The 15,161-nt window shown below is 35.6% G+C and overlaps 1 protein-coding gene across 2 annotated transcripts; it reads right to left on the reverse strand.

Annotated features, from left to right (window-relative positions):
- Window positions 1–1,940: 1,940 nt before the first annotated feature.
- Window positions 1,941–14,030, reverse strand: LOC111778889 (protein RIK). 2 transcript variants are annotated; one of them, XM_023658889.1, is made up of 12 exons: window positions 13,737–14,030; window positions 13,163–13,328; window positions 12,488–12,586; window positions 12,291–12,325; window positions 12,134–12,209; window positions 10,406–10,528; window positions 10,237–10,323; window positions 7,045–7,135; window positions 6,821–6,929; window positions 5,508–6,141; window positions 2,665–2,899; window positions 1,941–2,497 (listed from the first exon to the last, which is right to left on the reverse strand). In XM_023658889.1, exons 1-12 carry the CDS (start codon window positions 13,820–13,822, stop codon window positions 2,370–2,372), a joined length of 1,869 nt encoding a protein of 622 aa, XP_023514657.1. In that variant the 5' UTR covers window positions 13,823–14,030; the 3' UTR covers window positions 1,941–2,369. The 2 variants fall into 2 exon arrangements, with proteins under 2 accessions (XP_023514657.1, XP_023514658.1); XM_023658890.1 differs by lacking the exons at window positions 1,941–2,497; window positions 2,665–2,899 and adding an exon at window positions 3,270–3,434.
- Window positions 14,031–15,161: the final 1,131 nt, after the last annotated feature.

The raw sequence follows: 15,161 nt of genomic DNA on the forward strand, positions 1-15,161 counted from the left end.
TTGAGCTTCTGAAAATGTCTCGAAGTTCGGAGTGATTCTCATGATTGTCACAAACTCATTTGAGGTCTAGAGGTAGTCGTTCACTCACTTCTAGGGTCGCGGGTCTACTAAGCAACAAATCTCATCTCTAGGTTGAATTACTTTTTATGTTTTTATAGTTAGTCAGCTTGCATAGCCACAATAGTTAACATTCACTATTGTGGGTTGAGGCACTACCTCATAAAATTTGTTAAGATAGTATGGCATCTTAAAGTTTTGAACATTATCATCATAGGGCCATAGAGTCAAGGAATCTAGGGGGATTGACCCTCTTGTGTCAGTCAATTACCAGGTTATCTGCATGATCCTATGTCCCCTCTCAAGACGAGTTTACAACGTAGGGGTCTTGTTTAAGAGACCACTAGTCATTTTCACACACAATAGTGACACCTGATCATCTCGACACGTTGTACTATCTGATCTAAGTTTGGTTTGACGATACTTGTACTATTATCGCTAGGGGACAGGCATTAAAGGTGTACTAAAGGAGATAGGAAGCAGAGACTCTATTCATACTATCATAGTGCTATTAGACATGTTAAACTTTCTTAGTCATCTTTGTCGTGAAAGTCTACTAGATTCTTAGGGGCGTCTAAGCGGTTTAAATCTCATCTCACGTTTTTAGGACGCTCGAGGTTAGCTTCTCATGACTAATCCAATCCCTTCGATGCCTTAAGTCTAGACCTCTAGAGTCTCAATTTATTGATGGAGTAATTAAGCAATTAAATAAAAAAAATATTAAAAAAAAAAACACATTCAAAATCAAAGTATAAAACCTAAAAATGGGGAAAAAAATTTTTTTTTTTATAGAAAAATCTAAAAAAAAATCTTATCATTATTTTAAATGAAATAACAAAATATAGTTTCAATGCATGACCATATTTAATGAGTTGTTTTGAAAAAATGTCAATTTTTTTATTAAAAAAAACTAAATAGATTTGAATTTTGAAAATTAAATGAAATAAGAACTCACCAACGTAAATCCAAAGTAGAATTAAAACATGAATCTAGATTTACCAATATTTCATTCCATTTTCATTTTCAACATTTTTCAAAAGGATTTCTTACCGTTTTCCTTTCCTAAACTAAATTAATTTTTAATGCTTATCTAAATTTTATGAATTGGATCGTGTTGAATTCGAGTCAACTAGATAGACATTCGACTATACATTACATATTTGCTCATTGGTTATTTTGTAAGTATTATTAAATAGAAGGCTAAATTAATAAAACTATCATAAAAAGTTCAAAAATATCCTTAAATCCTTTTGAAAAGTTTAAAAAATACATATGGAACCTTTAGTACGGGCTTTTTTTTTTAAGAGTTGAAGCTTCTTATATTTTATAGGTAGAAATGTTCACAAAAATTAGAGAACACCTCAAATAATATTTAAGAAGAGAGAAAGAAAAAGAGACTAGAGGTGAGACTTAGAAAAAAAAAACAAAGAAAAAAAAAGTTAAAAATATGAAAAATTGTTGAGTTATAGATTGCATCAAAGGAGAGAAATGATTTATGAAGGTATATAGACGAATTTCATTTATACATTAATGGTAGTAACTTTTAAATTTTTTTTATAAAAAAATTAAAGATGTTAATACTATTGTTGGACTATATACATATTCTTTAAAACATGTATTAACAATTCCGTCAATATATTATCAATAAATATATTTTTTGAATTTTTTTAAAAAATGTAATGATATTAGTGAAGCCAGTATTCTTAACTTTGGTACTAATAAATAAAACAGTTAAAAGTTCAAAATTTTGAAATAAAGTTAAAAGTGTTTTTAAAAGTACTAAAAAAATATTGAAATTAAAGTTAAACAAAATTCAAAATTAATCAAGTGATTCTAAGTTAAGATCTGAACAGAGATCTGTTATGCAGTGAACAAGAGCGACATATACAATCTTCTTCACGCACTTAAGAAAGTTGAAACATTTATTTTAAATGCACACTGCTTTGCTTCTGTTTTGTGTGTTTGCTGCTAAATGCATTCAAAATTTCTTCCCCACCTTCATTTTGGGCTGCTGCTTAATCGCTCGGGAAATATAGCAGTCGAACTTCCAGCAGCATACGTGATCAACTAATGTTGTAAGCTTACAAAGTAGTATCTTTCCATTGCAACTTCAACCCTAGTATGGGGAAACTACCAATTTACAACAATTTCTAACACGACCCATGACCACTTCGACACTTCATCAAAACAAATAATCCCCCACTGCATAATCATGTTGCATGAGAGGTTGAAACGCGTCGACAGCACGTCTTAGTCCAAAAGTATATAGGAGATGATGAAAATGTTCTCACTAATCAACGCCATTTTAACTTCTACACGGCCCAGAAAGGTTTTCGACTTGCCAAGCCACCAGTAGTGTTCTTGCTGTTCAATGATTCAACGCCTTCCTCTGCATCATCATCTTCTTCTTCTCCATATTCCATTAGCTTGACTAGTGTATCTGGCATAAATTATCAAAAAGAGATCACTCGCAAAAACAAGAATGGAAGCAGGTTAGTATTTAAATGGTATCTTTCATTGGGAAGAAATTTATTAACAAAGAACACTTTAATGGAGTAATTGGCTATCAAACTATAAAAAAGTAGAAAACCAAGTCAGTTTTCGCACCTGAGACAACATCAGGTTTTATTGTGTCCAACGAAAGTTCCTTATCTTGCACTATAACCTTAACTGTTGATGTAGACTTTACTGGTGTGGGTGGAGGCGGCATGGACCGGGGCCGAGGTGGTGGCATTTCATTGGATGAAGGCTGAACTAGCTTCCTAGGAGCAGGCATATTTGATACATTTCTCACAGTGGCATCTGCTGCTGATTTGTTTGAGGGCTTCAAAAGTTTTGAATCCTGCAAGTGGAATTAGAAGGGAAAAATGCAACATAATTGGACCAGCTTCAAATCCGACACACCGCAAAAGCCTACCGGAGCAATGAGCATCTTTAATTTGACTTATAAATTACCCATTAAATCATGTATGTGAGAGCAAAGGAAATATCAATATGGTCATTAAATTTAAAAGTAATCGAAATCAATTTTTAAAAATGGCAGACTCAGCTGACAAAGAAATCAAAACACAAGAAATAACAATTTCTACATCAAGAGCAACACATCAAGAATGGTCATGGTTACGTAAGGCCTTCAAGAGATGACTAGAAGAATAGCAAGCAGCAGCACAAGAATAATGTGATAAAAAAAATCATTGGAAACAAAATGGAGATGAACAACAAAACAGGCACGAATTTTGAATCCTTGTTAGATGAGACCATTAACAGTCATCAGTTCCAGAGCCTGAAGGCCTGTGAAACTGAAAAAACAAACCAATGTTCCAACAACGTGGTCCAAGAACTTCAGCCTGTAAAGCTTCAAAAGTCAGAGAAAATACCTGTAACATTAAGCACTGAGGTTAGTCAAAGATAAACTGCATATCGAAAATAGGTCATTCTGAACAAAGCCAGTGACGTAATTATGCAACAATTGAGGTGCAGATACGGAAGAAAGATTGAAATCATCATGTCATGCAATTCTAGATTGAGAACTACGACTAAATTCAAACTAAGAGATGGACCATGTCTATTTAAGATTAAGATGTACAATATCAATATTTCTATCAAAAGAAAATATTAGCGTAACTACATAAGCGTGACAACCTCTTCAGCCCTTTCATTCTAGATTGGCGTTATGAAAGATAAGATAACCAAACCATTGGATTCCTTCAAATGAATTACTCAAGGTTTTTTAGCTTGTTCTTATAGATATGAAATAAAAAAAAACACTATATAATAAGACCGAAGCAGGAACCTGAAGGCGAAAATCTCTTTTCAAGTTCCAAAACAATAAGGTGATAGGCCTTCTGTTATTACTGTTTGTAGGAGAAGAGGATAGAATAGGTATAGAAAGTAGGTATTTGAAAGTGAAAATCTGTCATGGGAGGTGTTCAAGAGTCATGTTTGTTTATGTTTTTGTCTTGTTTATTTTTGGACAGAAACCAGGCTTTCATATTATCAATTACCTCTTTTGCATCCCATTTCATATTATCAATGAATGGTTACTATTTCCTATACGAAAAAATACCGAACTTACACGGAGAAAATAAATCAAAGAATATAATGACCATACAAAAAGACAGACCAACAAAAGGAGCCAAAATTAAAAAAGAGGATACAAGATAGGATCTAAAGGTTAATTATAAAAGTCCTGATACACTGCCGTACAAAGATAAGAAACCTCACAAGGGACCAAATCTCCTCTCACAATCTTTCTAACTCTCCTAAGAATCTTATCGTTTCTCTCTAGCACTTCCACACGGAATAGCACAGTCACCTGAGAGAAACAAATAATGCCTCTCCTCACAGAAAGGGAAGTGAAGAATCCTCAACAATGAAAAAGCAATCTGATGACAGAAATCCAANAAAAAAAAAAAAAAAAAAAAAAAAAAAAAAAAAAAAAAAAAAACTATTCCAGACCAACGAAACAAACTAGGTTAACTCCCAAGAGTGTGGTCAACATCCTCTGCTGTCCTCCTATCACAGACGCAGCACTCCAACAAACAATGAAAAAAAACCACAAGAAAACCCTTGAAGATCAAAACCCCAAATTTGGACATCCCCCTCCTCCCCTAAACAACAAAAACTCCCTAAGCAGCAACAACGTCCATAATATTTGTCCTCTTCATATTAGAAAAGAGAAGACAAATTACCCGTAGAAGGAAGAACAGAGACCATAGAATGACACCTCATGGAAACAAAGGAACGATGTGCTGAGAGTCTACCTCCCTTCCCCTTATCCTTCCAAAAATATGTAATAGACCCATCACCCATAAAAAAACTAAACTGAGAGAAAAAAGGAAACCTCTCAGCAATAGATTTGCATAGGTTTCTGAAAATACCTTTCGGATCCCAATCAGAGAGACCATACATGCTCACAATAACCTTAGGGCACATACGGTGTTAGTTTCCAGAAGAAAATGCCACAACTTTTTTACCAATAAGGCCTCATGCATGTTATAAGCTTGGGCAATAGGAGAGGAGGGGTATATTGGCTTGTTCTGGTATTATAGTTATGGGAGAGACCTTTTGACCCGCTTGGGCAATATAGTCGAGGGAGAAACGGGAGTATTCAAATACTTCCTTCGCTTGTACCATTGATTATTATCAATTAATAGATTGAGTTCTATCAGCCAGAAAGAATTTCACTTCAAATTGCCCCAATTGACACTAAACCCCCCCAAGAGAACTTTCAAAATGAACTCTTCGTCACACACTTGTTCAAGTCCCTGTCCAACTTACACACCCGGTTCTCTATCAATTCTGATATATCTATGCAAGGATTGACATTAAACAGATCACAGCCTTCACACTTGAAAAGCTTGTCCTTCCTCAATGATCCCTTTAAAATGGCTCAAAATACAAATCAAATAAAGAGCTAAACACTCAAACAAGAGGGAATAAACTGATACCTGATTGCTTATTGGGGAACCCTGCACACAAATTGGTAGCTCTTGAAATTTACGCCTCTGATGAGGACGTTTTTCTTTCTCTGCATCAGTGCTAACACTCACATTCGACATGCTCGGTGCTGACCTGTTGGGGACAGCTACAGACATGGTAGTTGAAGATACTTGTTTAAGGGCTAGGGCAACTTGTTGTAAAGGTGTCGCTTGAGGATATATTCCACTATATCCATTATAGTTTGTCCCACTAGATATAAGTGGCTTGGAATAACTAATGGCAGTTGATTGAGACTGTGACAATCCAGCTTGTAATATTGAACCTTGAGTGATCACAGGAGCAGCTCCTGGTATAACAGAAGAAACTTGAGAAACTATGGTCGGAGAAGCTGACGAGATCGAACTTGAAGCTGAACTTGTACTCGGCTCATTTCCCAAGCTATCAACTCCTGTATACAACTGCTGTGGTGTTGAACAAAGCAGTGGAGGTGGAACAGCATTATAAACCTTTGGTGGAGGTGGAACAGCTCCATAGACCTGAAGCAGAGGTGGAATAGCTCCGTAAACCTGTGGTGGAGGTGGAACAGCTCCATAAACCTGCTGTGGAGGTGCAACAGCACTATAAACCTTACATGATGAAACCCTAAAACAGTTGGAAACATCGGCGAAAGTTATACCTTAATAGTTAATACAAATATACAACGACATCTCATGCAACAATTAATTAAATGATTTTACTTTCCATGAGAAATGATAAAATACACAAAATAGCCTGAACTACTTAACCGAATCTCTAAAAGATGAGTTCTAAATCAACACAGCAGAGAAAAGATTTTAACACTTATCACGTGTCAGGGAAAATTTCTACTTGGTTCTCCTCTCCCGAACTCTTGTAATTATGACACCTAATTTATTAATGCCAAATGAAGGAATTATTTTGATGCACTTGCCTTTGGATCGATTTTTCATAGCCCGCTTTTGAAACTTTCACTAAAGATAGTTCCTGGTTTCTTATTAAAAAAAATAAGGGTAAGGAAATTTATACCACAAAAATAACATTAACAAATCACCCCCTACAAGAAACCTTTAGAATGTTGACCCTTAGAACAAAACAAATTGCTTCATGATAGAAATAAGTTGCAGTTGCTGCTTTGTGAGGTCATAAAGATGGGAAATAGAAAAGGATTACATGCCTCTGCACTTCAACTTCTTTCAGAGAGGATTAATATGCCTATGCGTTTCTCTTTAAATGCTTATGCACAAATCAGAAACCAATTAACTTATTAGTAGAACACTAACAACAAAACACACAATCCAATTACCTTGAAACACCAAACTCTTTACTGATTGTATCCATCAGGTTTTCAGTCAAATTTTTGGCATCCTCAAGACTTTTGAAATTGTTGCTAGACAAGAATAAATGCAATGGTTCTGCAAAAAGAGAAGATTTTATTCAAATTCAAAGTGGATGATAAAATAGCACTGCACAGTCATACTCTCTTTTATTAATTATAATGATGGTAAGAATCATCATGGTGAAAAATACCTTCACATGCACCTTCAGTACTTCCCGAACCAAGTCCTCGGAGAGAGACAGTTACTCCTGTTTCAGCCATTATGTGATTTATATACTGGTCCTGCACAGACAAAACAAAGCCACCAACACAAAAACAATCTCCCCCAGATGTTTGGAGATGCAAAGCTTAAAACATTAGCATCTCTCACCTTGATTGTATGAAACAAAAATATTAACTTCCAAAGAACATGGTCATGAAACGAACAAAACAAGGAAAACATACACAATTTCTTGAGAATGACACCATGTCATTGCAAATGGCTAGAATATAAAATTACATTGTGCAAGTAATAAATCAGTAATGCTATAAATTATTTTCCCCTTTCTTAAGGAAGCATAAACCATCTGTTTTGAACAATGTCATGTGAGGCTTACTTACAACTCAAACACACAGCACATACGTTCAAACACGTGAGCTAAGGACCCCCATTTTTCCATTTTGGTTTTTTCTCTGGAAAGTAAAATTTAAAATTTCAAACGTGCTAGAGAAATGAGAAAGTCAAAATTAAAATTTATAATCTTTAGTTAACAGTAGAAAAAATTACATCAAGAATAAAAACTTGAACTTGACAAACAAAAAGAAAAGGATACATTGAACTGGATAAAACCCATAAAATGGTGTGAAGAGATGAGAGAGTGATGTTTGAATGAAACTTTTTTATCTGAAAGATTTGCGCTTCAGGTGGGACCATTAAGCTTTTTTCTGGTAGAAGAGATCCTCTAGAATGTTTAAATTTTCTTTAAAATTGAGAATAGGAGCATAAACTGATGAGCATTAAAAATGTTACATCAATGGTGTGCCATAATGTTTGCATCATGTCTGTGTCCATACTTCTTAACCCACAAGAATCTATAGATTCCTCAAGCTTATAGTGAGAAGTATACCTAATGTTCCTACCAAAAAGAACATAAATATAGTGGAGTAATTTTACATGGTACGTTTACCAGTCAGAACTGAAGCCACGCAGTTAAAAAGATGAATTGTTTTTTTCAATTAAATAATGAATACAGGAGAAAGGGGGTAAACATTAGGAAGAAAAAGGTTGTCTTGCCTCTATATTCTTAGTGGTGGGAGCAAAATGGACAAGATTTTTTAAACCAGTATAGCTCATTACAGCTTCCACAACATTTGGGAGGCCTTGTAGTTGGTAATCTAAAGCATATAAACAAGGCTCTCATAGCTAAATATAGTTTGGCATTTTCTACATGAGGAAGCTATTCTGGCTAAGTATTATTAAACGGGTATAGCTTGCTTATGGCCCACTCCTATTTCGAGGGGATCTCAAAATCTACTCGACCATTTATTAGCTACATTATTGCTCTCATTGGTAATCAAAAAACAAAAGATGATTGGAAATGGTCATAACACTGCTTGGGAATGATTTTTACTAAATGTGAAATTCCTCCTACTGCTTTTCCAAGGTTATACCGTTTATCAACTAGGCCTTTGATATTATTGCTCTTATATGGAATTCTTCAGAGGTAGCATGGGATTGGGCCTTCGGGGGAACCTCAATGAGATTGAATTCTGGAATGGGGTAATCTATCCGACCTTTAATATTCTTTTATAGTCTGTTAACTTGAGGAATATGAATGACATGGTTTTGACCTCTTGATCCTTCCAAATCTTTCACTTTAATGGACAATTTGATTCACTCAAAAGGTCCAACTACAAATAATATTTACATAGTCGTTTGGAAAGATATTGATCCAAAATTAAGGTTCTTTTATGGGGGCTTAGTCATGGAAGTATCATAACTGTTGATCGCCTCTTAAGTCAAGTGCCTCATTTTTTTCTCTCTCCTACATAGTGTGCTATGCGTTCTTCTATTAATGAATGTCCGGGCCATTTATTTTCTTTTTGCTCCTTTGCTTATCACTATCTGAACTTTATGTTGGAGGCTTCTAGTTGGCGTTTTTTTGTGCCTTACAACATTCATGATCTCCTACCTTCTTTGTGAGTCATCTGTTCCACTGTCCCAAGGAGCTTATATGCTTGTTTTTATCTGGACTCTTTGGTGCGAGAGAAATGGATGAACTTTCAGGGATACTTCCTCCACTCTAGTTTTATGGATTTGAATATCTTCAGTGCTATTTTTTGGTGTAAATTTAAACACCTTTTCAATAATTATAGTCTTTCTACCTTAATTTCCAACAGGAGATCTTTCATGTATAAACCGTTTGGTGGTTGGGATTAACTCCCTTTAATTCATTCACCAATGAAATTGCTTCTTTTCCCAAAGGAAAAAAAAGAAAGTAAACCCTCGTCCTTCCCCCTCTCTATATACATGTTCAGTTTCTCTTCAATTGAAATAGATGTGCAGAATTAACATAATTCAAAGGATTGTCCCGCAAAAGGCTAGAGAAGAAAGTGTACTTCCTTGCAGGCTATGGCACCACACAGCAATGGACCAAAATGTAGCCCCATAAACTATATAAAACAGCACGGAGGACCCAATAAACAACTTACATNGTGCCTCATTTTTTTCTCTCTCCTACATAGTGTGCTATGCGTTCTTCTATTAATGAATGTCCGGGCCATTTATTTTCTTTTTGCTCCTTTGCTTATCACTATCTGAACTTTATGTTGGAGGCTTCTAGTTGGCGTTTTTTTGTGCCTTACAACATTCATGATCTCCTACCTTCTTTGTGAGTCATCTGTTCCACTGTCCCAAGGAGCTTATATGCTTGTTTTTATCTGGACTCTTTGGTGCGAGAGAAATGGATGAACTTTCAGGGATACTTCCTCCACTCTAGTTTTATGGATTTGAATATCTTCAGTGCTATTTTTTGGTGTAAATTTAAACACCTTTTCAATAATTATAGTCTTTCTACCTTAATTTCCAACAGGAGATCTTTCATGTATAAACCGTTTGGTGGTTGGGATTAACTCCCTTTAATTCATTCACCAATGAAATTGCTTCTTTTCCCAAAGGAAAAAAAAGAAAGTAAACCCTCGTCCTTCCCCCTCTCTATATACATGTTCAGTTTCTCTTCAATTGAAATAGATGTGCAGAATTAACATAATTCAAAGGATTGTCCCGCAAAAGGCTAGAGAAGAAAGTGTACTTCCTTGCAGGCTATGGCACCACACAGCAATGGACCAAAATGTAGCCCCATAAACTATATAAAACAGCACGGAGGACCCAATAAACAACTTACATTTGGTCCCCGTATTCGAGCAGCAATGTTCATAGATGGGTCTATGTCAAAGCCCAAGAATACACTCGTGGTCAATGGCTGATTAACCTGATTAATTAGGAAATGAATGATCCGCATTAAACATCAACTAGTTATTGCTAATAGAACTTGGAAGAAACTCCGATCATACCTTGAAGTCATTGTTTAAAGAATTAAAAGACAATGGCACAACATTCTGACCCTGTCTCAGCATTTCTTCAACCATGGCAGCAGCTCGATCAACAGCTAATATCCTTTCTGCCATATCTTTCAACTGCAGAAGTTTTTATATTAAAAATATATCCATATCTCAAAAAGGAAAGGTTACCATGTCTCCATGACTAGAAAAAATGCTAAAAACTGTGCATATCTAAAGAAAATATCAACCAGAGAAACATTCATAAATATCAGAACACCATCTGAATTGAATCATGATGTCCAACATTTGCACTAGTGGCTCTAGGGAAGTCGTGCCTTAGCTCATAAGATACAAGAGGAACAAGAAACCACATGAGGGGAAGAAAGGGAGGAAGGGTCTAGAGGGAGTTCATGAACTTGATGATAAATGTGTGAATTACAACCAAAAAAAAAACAAAAAAAACAAACCCTGATATCAGCTTCGATGGAAACTTAGTTTCTTTGAGGCTGGTAAGCTGGAACTTTAAATGCCTAGAGGCCGAGAGGAGAGGCATACCGAAAGTTGTTCTTTTAGAAAAGTTACGTACGGCTCTAAGTCATTCGAAGAGAGAGTCATATTGGTTAGTCCAACTATTAAGACTCTTTTTGGGCCTATGCTTTTCTTGCAATGTAGAATATGAGTTTGGTTTTTGCTCGCGACGTTGTCAAAGGGCACTTCCCTTTATCGATACCCTTAGCAAATGATATTGGGATTTGGAAAATGAATGTGCACGGAAGTCTCCTTCCATTTAAGAGACCACTTCCTCGGGAGTTTTGGAGGATTTTTCAATTTATATAACAGTGGCTGGAGTCTCAAGGACAACTTTAGTGCGGTGGCTTTCATGAAAAATTCCAGTGGGCTCAGGACAAGTATAATATGAAACAGTTCAATAAACCCATTGTTGATTGAGCTATATGGAGCTTGCTTTAGTCGATGAAAGTTCTTATGGTTTAATTTGGTTTGTCTGGGTAGGTTTGATCTTTGTCTGGAATTCTTGGTTGGCTCAGATCAAAGATGCTTGTCAATAAAGGAGGTAGAAATACTTGGGATCCCTACCAAATTATCCATATAGGAGAGCTTTTCAATTTGAAAATTCTAAATTCAAAAACACCCCAGGTACGCCTAGTGGTATTGGGGCATCTAGAAATAGTTAAGGGACTTTGAAGAAATGGGTTCAAACTCTATTGCAGCGCCAACAACCTAGGATGTTAAAATCGAACCGAGTTTCCAGCCAACTAATTGTCATAGAGTCATGTTACTACATCATGAGATTAGATTAGGTGCTTGTACGCTAGCCCAAATACTCACAAATATCAAAGATAAATTATATGTGTGTGTTCACAACCACCTGTATAGTCGAAGCTTTCTTTTCAGAACTTGAGACTGCAAATTTCTTTGTTTCACTTCCATTATTGATAAATACATCCCAATTCTGTTCCTCATACTAATGCTAAACAATAATTTAAGATTTTCTTTTAATGAGAAAACAAACGAAATTGAAAGAATGCAAGGGATAAACAAAAAGAAGGTTGAAACCAAAAAGAGCCAAACTAAAACAAAAATAGCACCAATATAACGTGTTTAAATAACCTGCTTTTACAAGAAAAGAAGTTTAGAAGCTTGTTAAAAGTCTCCCGATAGAAGCTAGTAGAAATAGTTCATTTCATCATACATGCCAGAGAATCGGTGAATCCTACTTACATGGACTCCAGCAGAGATGTGAAGATAGAGTGGCTTGTTGCCATCTGGAGGCGTGTTTGGAGGATGATACTTGCCCCTGAAAGTGTAATCAAAGTTTACTTCAGAGAATACATCATAGGAAAAATTCCACCATAATTAATTTCAATTACTTCCAGACCTCGTTATCACCACAGCACCAGTTTGTCTTTGAATCTGCAAGGAAAGTGACATAGCGGGGAAAGAAATTTAACAAAAAACTGAAAAAATAAAAAATAAAGGAAGAACAAGAACGATCGTGTCTGGTGAAGGATACAATTCATACGGATCAGAAACTAATCAAACCATCAACCCAGCATACTCTAAATACATACTCACCTCCTCCTGGGTCTGACGTTTTGTGAGCTTGTACCGAACAGAAGGCTCTGCATCATTTATTGATATTTCTCTTGCAATTAATTCATCTTGTATCTTCGACTAAAAGCAGACATGCAAACAAATACCTTCTATGATAAGAAAGAGGTGCACTCACATGACATAATTGAAATTACAGTGATTATCCAAGAAAAGTTTCTCAGACCCGGGGTGCTCAAACATCTACGTAATCACTGTGAAAAATGATACGATACATCCTAGTGATATCAAATTGCTTTCACTCAGAAAGCCTCAGTAGTTATTGACATAGACCAAAACCAACAACTATGAAACAGTTAAAATTCAGATTTAAAGAGATATTAAAGAATTTTTCAAAAGAAAAACATGGGTACCATGAAACATGCATAAAACTGTTGTAATAAATTAATTTAACTTTAATCCTTATTAATTGACATTGCATCTCGTGTGAAACATGTACGAAAAATACACGCACAACCAATCATGCTACGGAGGAATGCTTCAGATTCCCTCTGGTATCTTTGAACTACAAGGAACAATGGACCATTATGTAAATCCTGAAGCTGCATGAAAGATAAGAAGGCCTTTGTAGGAAGATATAAAACACCTGATATGGCCTACGGTTGTATATCACTACAAGAATAAAGGATATTAAATCACCTGGGTTATGGTTGCACAGTTGACTGAAGAAACTTGTGCCAATGCCGCCACACTGGCGACAGCAACCCCACCAAGGGACGTCATGTTGTATGACGGGAGAACCCCTGGAACTGCAATACCAGTAGAAAGAAAGGACTCCGCAGGTTGATCCCACTTTCTTTTCTTTCTGCGAATGTTAATATAAAAAAAAAATTAATAAAAGAGAAGGAAAAAACACAACACAGATAAGCGAGTATTTACGAAAAAGATCAACAATTCTTCCTGCAGTTTACTTCACTATACTGGAATTCTTGTAAGTTGTCCGTTTCTAAAATCAACCAAGACGAGTTAGTTTAAACTAAATCCAATTGGTCGACTAGGACTAACATCTCACATAAATTAAAATGCCCATACTAATAGTAAGATTAATTCCATCAGAAGCTCTTAAAGCAAATTTATAGACGGGTAAAACCAATAGATCTTATGGCAACAAAGCAGCGCATACGATGATATTCTCCAAAACAATACAGCCAAGATCTCGCTCATTTTCTCCAAGGGGATTCGAGTACAATCGGATAGGGAGAGATGGGAATACCTTGGCTTTGTTTGGGAAGAGGAATCGATATTGGGAACTGCGATGGGTTCGTCCAAGGAAACCCTAACGCCACTGTCCTCCGTCATAAGTAATCGAGAAAAGCTTCTTCTTCTTCTTCTTCTTCTTCGCCTTCTTCAGAGGTCGAAATCGGGAGCGTGATGATGAAGATGGTGCAGAGCGCAGCGTGGCCGTTCAGTTGCTCGAAGATGAAAACGACAGTATGCTCACGGCGGGCACCGGCTTTTTGGCTGATGCGCACAGGCATGGAGCCAATTTCGCTCCCATTTCAATGAATAATAATAATAATAATAAATAATAATAGTAATAATAATAATAAAGAAAAAAATAAGCTTAAAAAGAATATAGAAAAAAATTTCATATCATTTCAACAAGTTTTTAAAATTTGTTTTAATTCATATATATACCGCTATGTGGCAAAATTCATGCCAAAAAAAAATAATAAAAAAAAATTAAAAAAAAAAATAATAATGATCATTCATTCCTATCTAGCAATATGCATGTAATATCTCCTCTTCAACTCATCGAGACAGATAACAAATTGTTTGTCTTATGGGTATCGGTGAACAAAATATCTATAAGGTGCACTTTGTCACCCCATTCAAGTCCACAATGTTTTTATATTGGTCCACTACTTCCTTTCGTCGTGCCACCTTTCATATGTGTCCTTCTACCACGATGCAAGACTTTGAAGTTGAGTTGTTTGCATATCCATTGTTGTCCATAGAATGTCAATCAATTCTAAGGAAAACGAAGTTCTTTTCCTCTTCCTTAGTTAGGATGAATTTTCCATCCTTGTATGTATACTAGTTGGCATTTTCAGAGTGCCCTCTTACTCTCTTTTGAATCCAATCAGATATTCTTTCGGTGTAATGGTCTGCCTAATGTCAGGATAGAACTGTGCAACAATTCACACACTTGATCTAGATGTATACAAAATGCAAAAGAGATATATTGGCTAGAAATTTATATTAATTACTTCAAGTATATATATTATAAAAAGTGTACGAAAAGTATATCTTCAAAGTACTGCATAGCATATGTGTGTGCATATATACCTTCCACCTTAAGTAACATCACATTTTTAATGAACAATTTGTTTATGATCCAATCATAAACCAAATCCCTCCTGACTCAATGAGAGGGTAGAGCCTCATTGTTGGAATCCCAAAATCATCATTTAAAAGAACAACTCATAAACTTTTCATTATGATAGACTCGAAGGCCCTGAAAATGCTTATTAAAAAGAGTAAATTTTATCTCGTGATATTATGTTCTCAACTCCCTATTTCATTAAGTCTCCAAAATTGTAGGCATATTGAATTGACTACAAAAGTTAGTCTCACCCATACAAATCAAATCAAAGGATAGTCTCTCATAGTCAGAGTTCATAACTCACTTAGAATT

The sequence above is a fragment of the Cucurbita pepo genome, chromosome LG17, assembly GCF_002806865.2.
Source record: "Cucurbita pepo subsp. pepo cultivar mu-cu-16 chromosome LG17, ASM280686v2, whole genome shotgun sequence".
Lineage (NCBI taxonomy): Eukaryota > Viridiplantae > Streptophyta > Magnoliopsida > Cucurbitales > Cucurbitaceae > Cucurbita > Cucurbita pepo.